This window comes from Vigna angularis, chromosome 4 (assembly GCF_016808095.1).
Source record: "Vigna angularis cultivar LongXiaoDou No.4 chromosome 4, ASM1680809v1, whole genome shotgun sequence".
In the NCBI taxonomy this organism is placed as follows: domain Eukaryota; kingdom Viridiplantae; phylum Streptophyta; class Magnoliopsida; order Fabales; family Fabaceae; genus Vigna; species Vigna angularis.
In genome coordinates this window covers 40,900,773-40,911,923 of record NC_068973.1, presented here as the reverse complement: position 1 = coordinate 40,911,923, position 11,151 = coordinate 40,900,773, and the positions used below count along the sequence as shown (strand labels likewise).

The following is an 11,151-nucleotide window of genomic DNA, read 5'->3' as shown; positions in this document are numbered from 1 at the left end:
ATATATATATATATATATATTTATAACAGGACACCGAGACACAACTATACTTGGCCGAACGCTCAAGCATAGTGACTCGAAATGCAAACGCTCGTCCTCAAATAGGATTCTTTCCAAATGAAAGAATCCACTACTAACCAAATTCACTAGAAAACCGAACGGTCAAGGACCGTTCAGTAACGAACGTACACTTTCTTAGGGAAAATTCATATCAAGATCATTTATATTCCAACTCATTCCTTAACATATATATTCATAACTTTATACATTCATATAAAAATCAATTTGCATACTGCATACAATCCATAACTCAGTAAATAATCATATTCATACTTTATATACATTCAACCACTCAGCAACATGCATTAATTATCAACGAACGTACAACGAACATACAATTAAATTAAATAAGCTTCCCTTATCTCTAAGCGTGAATGAACGTCCTAAACGCAGAATTAAGGTTCGCCTAACTGAAGTTCCTTCTACCCCTACGTTCAAAAATCCTTCCAACTAAAATCAAACAACAGAAACCCAAGATGGCTCAGACAGGACGAAACCATGCAACCAGAACTCGGTATGCATGTACTAGATAACGAACAGTCAACGAGAAGAAAACTTACCAGCTCAGAATCCGAAACTGTTCGGTTCAATCTAAAGCTATGGACGCCGATAGTGTTTCTACGGTGCCTGAACAGTGATCGAAGAAGAGAAAGAGTGAGTTTCTGTAGAGAGAAGGGAGGAGGGCTTTTTAGAGAGAAGAAGGAGAAATGAAAGGTCAGATTTTTGGAGAAGAAGGTGCATGCAGAGAGAGTGTGATGTAATTTTCCAAGACTCAGTTTTGCCTAAAACGGACGTCCGCTCATCTGCTGACACCTGCATTCCACTATCTGATTTTCGGATCCTCGTTGCTTGACACCTGGCGTCCGCTTTAAGGGGTTTTTGGGTGCGTTTTAATGGTTATGACAATTATCACGTCCAAACCAACTTATTGTCATCCTTGTACATATTAGTTAAATCTTTATTTATAATCTACTTATTGACTATGTTTTAAATTGAAAAACACATTTAATTTATTAACTAATTTAATAAATTCATGTTAACTTTTCTAAGTTTTTAATTTTTAAATTTATTTATAAAATACATATTTGATTATTTTTATTTTTATTTATTTGATATTTATTTCATTGTTATTTAATATTGATGTAAATATAATTTTTATTAATATTTAAATATTAGAGAGAATAAAATATGCATCATTTATCTATTTAACATTGACAATATAATAAATCTTTTTGTTGTGATTTTTATTTTAATAAAAAAAATTGACTAATATTTGTAACAATAAGTATAGGTCCATTAAGTCTCCCAGCAGTGGGTTTTATGACATATTTAAAAGTCATTAACTCATAATAGTATTTAATCGGGCCTTTAGATCAGAATGCACTTTTACAAGTACCAAATTTAGACTTTTGAAAAAAAAAATGAAAGATTTGAAATTATAAAGTTAAAAATGACAAATAAATTTGTTTCTTATTTAATGTGGATACGAATATAAATATAAATAATATTAAAATTTTTGAACTAAGTATATATATATATATATATATATATATATCCGTTAAGTCCTCATTCACACATTCATTATTGATTTTGTATCAGTCTTTGCTTTAGATTAAAGAACACATTTAATTTATTAAGTAATTTAATAAACTTATATTAGCTTTTCTAATTTTTAATTTATTTATAAAATACATATATCATATTTTTGTTTTTATTTATAGTTATTTGATATTTATTTAATTGTTATTTAATATTGATATAAATATAATTTTTTATTAATATTTAACATTAGAAAAAATACAATATGCATCATTTTATTTATTTAACATTGATAATATAATATTTTTTTTATTGTGATTTTTATTTTAATAAAAAATATTTGATTAATATTTATAACAATAAGATGAAAATAAAGATAAAACAAAATTTTTATATTCACTAAATATGAGATGAGAGTAGAATAATCATTCGCTTCCAACCCACCCATCTGCCATTATATAAAAGTGTAACCTAAATTAACTTTATACTTTTCATATTTCAGGTTTCATATAATAATGCTTAACAAAACAATCAATAATAAATTAAGAAAATTGTGTAGAGAAATAAAACTCGTGTGAGGACAAAATATGAGTTTTCTATGTTGCGAAGTTGTCTGACAGATCTAACTAAGGAAATGGTTGTTGATTATTTCAACGTTGTGAAGATACAAGAGTCCGAAGTTATTACAAGAAGAGATATATTTTAGCTGGTTAGTTTTTTGATGACCAGTTCTTCCGGAATTAAAATCTCATTAAGACAATTCATTACAAACCTCCTACGTCCTATGTTTCTGATCGAATTAATCTATTTTTAAGGAAGTATTATGTTGGTGATGAAATTAACCTATTTTTAAGGAAATGGTGAGAATGTTGTAGTATTTTTTAGGTTTAATAGTCAATTTTGTCTTTAGTTTCGTTGATAAATGTCAATTTAGTCTTTCATTTTAAATTTGTTTGAAATTAATCCTCATTTTTAAAATTTTGAGTCAAATTAGTCCCTTCCGTTAAATAGAAACAAACGGCGTTAATAGATTGATGATGTGACAAAAGATAGTGCTTATGTGTCATTGTTGGGTTGACGCAATAGGATGCTTTGTTCCCTTTCTCTTTGTCTCGTGTGAGAGGTTGGCTAGGGAAGCAACTCTCTTATTCCTCTTTCCTAGTAGTTCTAGTTTAGCCTTGCAAAGAGGGGATGAACCAGTTTGTTTTCCTTATTGCTGGTTCTCTCAACAAACCATATTCAGAGGTTATTTTCCCAATTTCTTCTCTCTGCCATTTATCTCGAGCAAGCAAACCCCAATCAGTTTCGTTCCTCATGTCTCTGTGCATTATTCGCGGATCATCCAACCTTGGAGAAGAGGGTTTTTGGTTTGTGGCTTAGTATTGCGGAATCCTGGTCGGTGACTCACGGTGTGACGTTGAGAGAAAAGTTACGATCCTGGTTGTTTGGGAAGGCGACAGCGTGGCACGATGAGGGTGTAGCCAGCGGAGGCGCAATGAAGGCACGACGGAGGCGCAATGTAGGTTTCTTCTCTCCATTTTGATTCGCGATGCAAGGAGGGAGCTTCCTTCCGTTTCTCCTTTTCCGGTTCGTCTTGCAGAGGGTTCCTAACCTTGTTTCTGATTTGGGAATGTGGGTTGTTGTCTCTTCCTTGCAGATTTTTGTCTTGTTTTGTTTTGAGCCAAGGTTTGAAATGGGGATTTCGAATTGGGATTGAATTTAGGGGTTTTAAATTGGGAATTTGGAGGTTAGGACTTTCAAATTTTGGGAATCCATACGTAAGTCCCTGCCGTGGAGTGTCTCTGACTGTGCCATTAAGGAATCAACCAGGGTCGATTGATAACAACTCTTATAATTCGGAAACAGAGCAAGCTAATGGCAAGAAGAGTGGGAGTGACTTCAGTTCTATCAAAATAACATCTATAACTTCTGCTCCAGCCATTGTTTCAGTACTTATAGCCCTGGTTGTTCTATTCTTTTACACACGGAAGTGGAAGCCAAGGTCCAAGGTTGTTGGCTATACAAGAAAAGAAGTTACAGTGTTTACTGATATTGGGGTCACATTGACATTTGAAAGTGTTGTCCAAGCCACGGGAAATTTCAATGTTGGCAACTGTATTGGGATTGGAGGTTTTGGGGCAACATACAAGGCATAGATAACATCAGGAATCCTGGTGGCAGTCAAACGACTCGCAGTTGGACAGTTCCAAGGTGTTCAACAATTCCATGCCGAGATCAAGACCCTTGGGAGGCTTCATCATCCTAACCTTGTCATGTTGATTGGTGTGAAACAGAGATGAATTGGAGCTTCTGATCCTCTTTTCCGTTTTGCGATTTGAGAAGGTGAGGTCTTCGGTTTTGAATTTGGATATGAGGTTTAGGTTGTTCATGTTGATCTGACTTTGGGTTTCGTGAACTCATAACACGTCAATACGCACATAAGTAAATTATGACACATAACCACTGACTCCTGCCAGATCATTACCCCATTAACTCCGTTTGGTTATATTTAATGGAAGAGACTAATTTGATTCAAAATTTTAAAAATGAGAATCAATTTCAAACACATTTAAAATAAGAGACTAAATTAACATTTGTCAATGAAAATGGAGACAAAATTGACATTAAACCAATTTTTTAATTCTTAATAATCATTTGCACTTATTTAATTATTTATCACTTTTTCATCCGTTGGACTTAAATGACACCAGCTATTATTAATGAATCATAGTCCTTTATGAAGACTCGGAATATCTTTAGGATATGAAGTCATTTATTAAGGGTATTTACTCCTCCACAGACAGAAATTAATTAAAACATATAATAACTTATGACATATATTACTTTTTACAGCAGTAATTATGCTGTTGACAGTTTTTTTTCTTTCATTTTCCTTTTTATGGTTCAATTTCAAATATTGTAGGGTCTTTAATTTCAATGAATTTTTATTTAAAATTAAATTACAATATTAAAATATAATTACATGTTATTTATCTAGAATGTCTCGACATTCTAAATATTTTCAGACAAATTTAAATATCTGAAATAGCATGAATAATTTCAAAGGATTAGATTAATACATTGTTAAAAATCAGTTAAATACAAAGTACAAATTGCTCTTCGACTTATAATCATACAATTTATAAGTCCCTAATTTTGAGTATCCAAATACAACATAAATAACTATAATCACCGCATCACAAAAAGAAACTATTTTTTAAACAACTCATATTAGTAATTTAACAAAAATGACTTATATAAATAAAGATAGACCAATGTTAACGAGTATCTTAGACTCACCTTAATAACAATTGATTCTGATTTTTCATTTGCGTATGGTGAACTCATTTTTGTCCCTGTCAATCATAATATATTTTTACAAAAAAAAATGTTATGTATACATAAGCTAACAGTAAATAAACCAATTATCGTCTCACATCTTATTAAATAAATATTTTATATTTAATGGTAATAAGCGAAGCTGAAATTTCAGAAACAAGGACCACCAAGAAATTGACTGAATAATTAATAGTACACGAGAACACTGTAACTCAAATTAAAGGTTGGGTTTAACGAATTTTCTTTTTTTTTTGTACGATAAAATTGATTGCTCTAGCTTTATTTGTTTATAAGGGTGACTTTTTCTGTTTTTAGATGCGTGTTCGAAAAAGCAAATGAAAGTGGAGAAATAACTTGTATTTATATAAATTCTGGAAAATTAAATTGAAAGTTAGAGGGTTTATAAATGGAAGTTTTAGAAAGTGGAAATTGTGATGGTCGCCATCACATTTTATGTGGTAAGAAGTGATCTAAACTCAAATGTCATCATAGTTATGAGACAGAAGTTTAGAGATTTTTCTTAAAAGGGCAAACAAAAGAGATAGAGTTAGGTGGAAAAGAGGAAATGGGTGTTGGAAATGATGATTTCAAGGTTTACATAGGGAAAACCAAGCGACAAAAAGAAAAAAAAACAAATAATTGTAACTTTTTCATTAGAAATCATTCTAATATTATTTATTTTATTTTATTTACAAGAAAAGTCAATGTGTTGGAAAATTAAATATTGGTAATAAATAGATTTCATATTTAAGCTACTGACTGCCATAAAAATACTAAATTATTTATTATTATAACATGCAGTACATCCTCTCACTCTTGAAATTATAACTGTTCACAATCCATTAAAAAACAATAATTATCGCAGTTATATATTCTTCCACAAATATAATAATTTGGTAAAATTAATGTTTAGAAACATATAGGTAAGGGAATAGTTAAAAAATGTTAGAAATATATATTATGACAACAGTAGTTTTGGAGAGTAGAAAATAATATTGAAGATGATAGTTTCTGTTGTGTTTCACTTTTATAAAGAGGTGATTGTTTAAGAGAAAGCAGCCAAGGAAGATTCACGCGCGAAGCACATGGAGTGAAAGAAAAGAGAAACAGATTTGGAAAAAGTCCAGTAGATCAATTAATAGCGGGTTAACCCAGCCCACAGGCCCACTCCAGAAAGTAAACCTCAAATAATCTCTTTCCTTATTCCTCAGTCTCTTCTCTTCACTTCTCTCACTCCTACAACCGCAAACCCACAATGGACTCTTTCTCTCTCCTCTGCACCGGAGCGCTCCTCGCCGGCGGCCTATACTGGTTCGTGTGCGTACTGGGCCCCGCCGAGCAGAAGGGAAAGCGCGCCACGGATCTGTCTGGCGGCTCCATTTCCGCGGAGAAAGTCCAGGACAACTACAAGCAGTACTGGTCGTTCTTCCGCCGCCCAAAGGAGATCGAAACGGCCGAGAAAGTCCCGGACTTCGTGGACACCTTCTACAATTTAGTGACCGACATCTATGAGTGGGGGTGGGGCCAGTCCTTCCACTTCTCCCCCTCGATCCCCGGCAAGTCCCACCATGAAGCCACGCGCCTCCACGAGGAGATGGCAGTGGATCTCATCCAGGCCGGCCCAGGAGACAGAGTCCTGGACGTGGGCTGCGGCGTGGGTGGGCCAATGCGCGCCATCGCGGCCCACTCCCGCGCTAACGTTGTGGGAATCACAATCAACGACTACCAGGTGAATCGCGCCCGCCTCCACAACAAGAAAGCCAGTCTGGACTCCCTCTGCGAGGTCGTCTGCGGCAATTTCCTCAACATGCCCTTCCCCGACAACTCCTTCGACGGCGCATATTCCATCGAGGCCACGTGTCACGCTCCCAAACTCGAACAGGTCTACGCTGAAATCTTCCGCGTGTTGAAACCCGGTGCGCTCTACGTATCGTATGAGTGGGTCACCACAGACAAGTACCACGCCGACGACCCAGAACACGTGGAGATCATCCAGGGCATTGAGAGGGGTGACGCCTTGCCTGGCCTCAGAAGCCACACTGACATAGCCGAAACCGCGCGTAAGGTAGGGTTTGTCGTGGTTAAGGAACAGGATCTGGCTAAACCCCCTGCTCAACCCTGGTGGAGCCGCCTCAAGATGGGCCGGATCGCCTACTGGCGGAACCACATCGTGGTCACCGTTCTTGCTGCCTTGGGAATTGCACCCAAGGGGACCGTCGACGTCCACGAGATGCTTTTCAAGACAGCTGATTATTTGACAAGAGGGGGCGACTCTGGGATTTTCTCCCCGATGCACATGATCCTCTGCAGAAAGCCCAACGACAGTGACGACCACGTCCAAACCTGAGTTTCTACTCCTTTCTTGTTTCCGGTACCCTTTTTCTTTTTCATAATAATAATTATTATTAGTATCTTTGGTTTAACTTATTTTAGCTTTTGTTATTACTATGATTAGTATGAACTTGGTGTAATTCGGATTTTGATCTTTCTATTTTAAATTTGAATTTTGCAATGTATCACATTTGATTGAGGAGGAGTTTGTGTTTTTGTTTTAATGGGAAAAGGTATTTAGATTTTGTACAGAGTAAGGTATGCTTTGGATTGACAACTAATGGAATAGAAGTGAGTGATGATTGATTTGCGCATATAAAAGAGGAGAAAGTATGTATAAGTGCACAGTGGTGATAAGGAATAGTAGTCTCCTTGATTTTGGGGTAATTAATTGGTGGAGGAATCAGAGAAAGTATCTGAAATGCTTTTGTGGTGGGATTTATGGTGGTGGTTGTTGAAGGGGATATTTTAATGAGGATGTATGAGTGGATTAATGAAGAAGGGTTTTGTCGTGTGGGAAGGGTAGGGTAGGGAAAGAACAGAGATAGAACAGAAGAGAACAGAAGAGAGCACATGTTAGATGGGTATATTAGCGTGTGATTAGGTGGAGACCACTGAGGATGGGTTTAGTCTGGTTGTATTGTAACGTGGTTATGTTTGAGCTTTCAGTGTCTGAATCTGCCCTTGATGCGTGTTGAGTTGCTTTTTTGGTTTTTCTCTTGTCACGTTGTGCCTGGATTTTTGCTTCCTAATGCCAAAGCCCCACACGCACCGTGACATCTGGCCTGCACTCGCTTTAGATCTGCCAAACCAGTTTACTCTATTTTTCACTCAACTTCAAGTTTAACCATTCGTTATTCTTTTAATCATCTCTGCTTTTCTAATAATGCCTTTTGTAGTAGAATTAACTTTGCTCTTTTAGAATGTATGAGAATCTAATATAACTCACATTGTTTTAAAAAATATTTTAGTGTTTGTGATTTTCAATAACTGCCAATTATAATCCAATTGGAAATTTAAAATTTATTTTATAAAAGTTACAGGATATATAGAATGTGGACTTGTGCACGAGAATTTTAAAAATGATAATATGTTTATTATATTAATTTGGATTTGTAAAAATATAATTATAAATTAATATAAATATTTTATTTTATATAATCAAGCAATGGTATACTTGATGAACACAACAACTCTTTTGTGAGGGGAAGAAATGTCTTTTTTTTTTTTGGAATGAAACAGAATTGGAAGATCTTTAGTCTCTATAACTCCAAAATATTTTGTTATTGTTCCTGTTCATGGGTCAAGAGTATCAATTTCTCTTGGCATGCATAAGCCTTTTCGTTGGGCCTGGAAAGAACAAATTGTTGATTTTGGGACACTTTGCTCTTGCAAAGAGATTTTGATGAAGTTTGTAAATATATTAAATATGTTTCTATTTAGTTCACAAATGACTTAATCAATATGCTTTTAAGTTTAGCTGTTGGAAGTTAAGGTGCACTGTAACGAAACTGCTACCTTTCTAGTAGATTTAAAAATTCATGAAAATTTAATTTTGTCAATAAAATAATTGTTTCCAATGAGAATGCAGAGTATTTATTAAATTATTTATTTTTAAAAAAATTAAATTTAGTCAATGCAGTTTTTAATTTACTTGAAAATAATACAATATTTGTAGTGATTATTTTGTTGAGATTATTAACTTTGAGATTATGCAAAATTATAACTTGAACGTTCTTTGAACAAACCCCACCTTGATTAATGTGGTTGAAGTGTTTGAGTACTCACAATGAGTATTTTTCTTCTTGACATTTTAAACTCTAGAATTTTTTTGTTAGTTAAAAGAAGAAGAAAAAATATATAATAGTTTTACTTAAATGAAAAGTAAGACTATTATATACTTCTGAGTATTATTTAATAGGATTACTTCTGAGTAGTATTTAATGTTATTTTTTTAAATAAATAAAAAACTATCATTAAAATACATGACAACAGATTATTTATCTAAATATCATTATTTGTATTTATTTAAAAACTTATGTAAAAAGGAAAGATGTTAATAAAAAATATTTTAAGTGTCAGTATGTAGTTTAATGATTAGACTCAAAGAATAAAATTAAGCAGACAGGCAAGTGTAATATCAAAATATTTTTTTATATAAAATTATAATTTTAATATTAAAATATTTTTTTATATGACATTATTAGATTTCAGTGACATAACAAGGTTCTATCTGTCATGAATGTTTTAAATAGAAAACGCCTATTTAACATGAAGACAGTTTTGGTTAAATTTACTGTTAAACCAAAATTAACTTCCTCATTTATCGCGTAATGGAATTCAGACACGTAATGGAATTCAGACATGGACACGTACATACAACTCAACCCATTAAGTGAAAAAATCATGTGATGTTAACACGCTTCCTTTACAAATTATTTTAAAAAGTTATTCTTTTATTTTAATTTTTTATATGTATTTTTATTAATTAAATATAATGCTTTATCATTTAAAGTGACGGTAAAATAGAAGTAAGAGAAAATAAAGGATGTCAAAAAAGAGTGTATTTACAGAGTTAGCATGTACATCAAAGCATCAACTTCGAAAATTAAGGTGCTCGTTCTCCCTGTGTGTAAAGGATCTCCATCAATGCTAGAAAAATCATATTCTACTTTTTCAGTTGATAGGATCTTTTACTCTGGAAAATTTGAGGTTCCTCTTTTTCTCAATGGAAAGTAGAGGCACGGGAGGCATGTTGCATTGATTTTATAAAAGTATTAAGCAGTCTTTATCATTCTGATTACAAAAATATTAACCTTCAAAATATAATAAAATAGAATGGCTACAATTACATGTTTAAAAAATTCAGATTTATTTAAGTTCCAACTTACACTGTAAACAAACCACTGAACATATAAAACAGAAAAAAACACACACTATTAGCAGGTGCATATAAACAAAGACTGTGGAACATAAAATACAGAGAATGGTCGGCATAAAAGTAATAAATTTCAAAACAAGTCCAATATTTAGAACTATTTCTAAGTCACCAAACTTTTTAAAAACATAAAATCTTGGGTAACAAATTAATAATATTGAGATACTATGGAACTTACATATGAAACTTAGAATATAATGAAATCAAAGTTTTTCTCATTTATTCAACACACAAGTATACATTGTATTTGTAATTCTTATCTACAAAAGCAAAAAAAATGAATAAAATAACAAAATACAATAGTTTTTGGTAGGTAACAAAATACACTAGTTATTTTGTCGAAAAAATATAACTTTTGTTGATGTTGAAAAAACTTATACTTGCAAACTATTTTTAAAGAAGTGTGGACCACACATATTTGATTTATTTTCAATCTTGTATCTTTTAAATCAAGTTTCTATCAAACATCTTCTTCATCTTATAAAATAATTCACTTTTTAGTGACTTTTTAAAAATATAAACAATTTGTTTTTCAGTAGAACAATACTCGATCACTACATATTTATGAGAATTCTCTTTGCTCTTTATAAATGACACTTTGTTTTTTCATGAATTTGTTCAGTAATTCTACTCTAAAGATAATGTCAGGTTTAGTAGCAGTCAAATATCAAAGACTTTTAATCAAACTTTTGTAGTATATTGAATTAATATCTTTGATATATCTCATAATTCTTTTTGTTATTTGTAAATGACACTTAGCTTTTTCATGAATTTGCTCAGTAATCCTACTCCAAAGACAATATTGGATCTAGTAGTAATCAAATATCTAAAATTTCTAATCAAACTCTTGTAGTATGTCAAATTAATTCTTCTTCTATCAATGTCGTTTTTTTGGTTTCAACTTCTCTTCAACCTGTGTTGAGATTATTTTGAATTTTTCATCT

The 11,151-nt window shown here is 32.7% G+C and overlaps 1 protein-coding gene across 1 annotated transcript; it reads left to right on the top strand.

The window, feature by feature from the left end:
* Positions 1-6,141: 6,141 nt before the first annotated feature.
* On the top strand, positions 6,142-7,518 carry LOC108340969 (24-methylenesterol C-methyltransferase 2). The gene has a single exon (XM_017578557.2). It carries the CDS (start codon positions 6,194-6,196, stop codon positions 7,283-7,285), a length of 1,092 nt encoding a protein of 363 aa, XP_017434046.1. The 5' UTR covers positions 6,142-6,193; the 3' UTR covers positions 7,286-7,518.
* The last annotated feature ends 3,633 nt before the right edge of the window (positions 7,519-11,151 follow it).

What these genes read in the sequence shown, in the direction of transcription:
- LOC108340969 (XM_017578557.2), top strand. Translation starts at nt 6,194, where the DNA reads ATGGACTCTTTCTCTCTCCTCTGCACCGGAGCGCTCCTCGCCGGCGGC.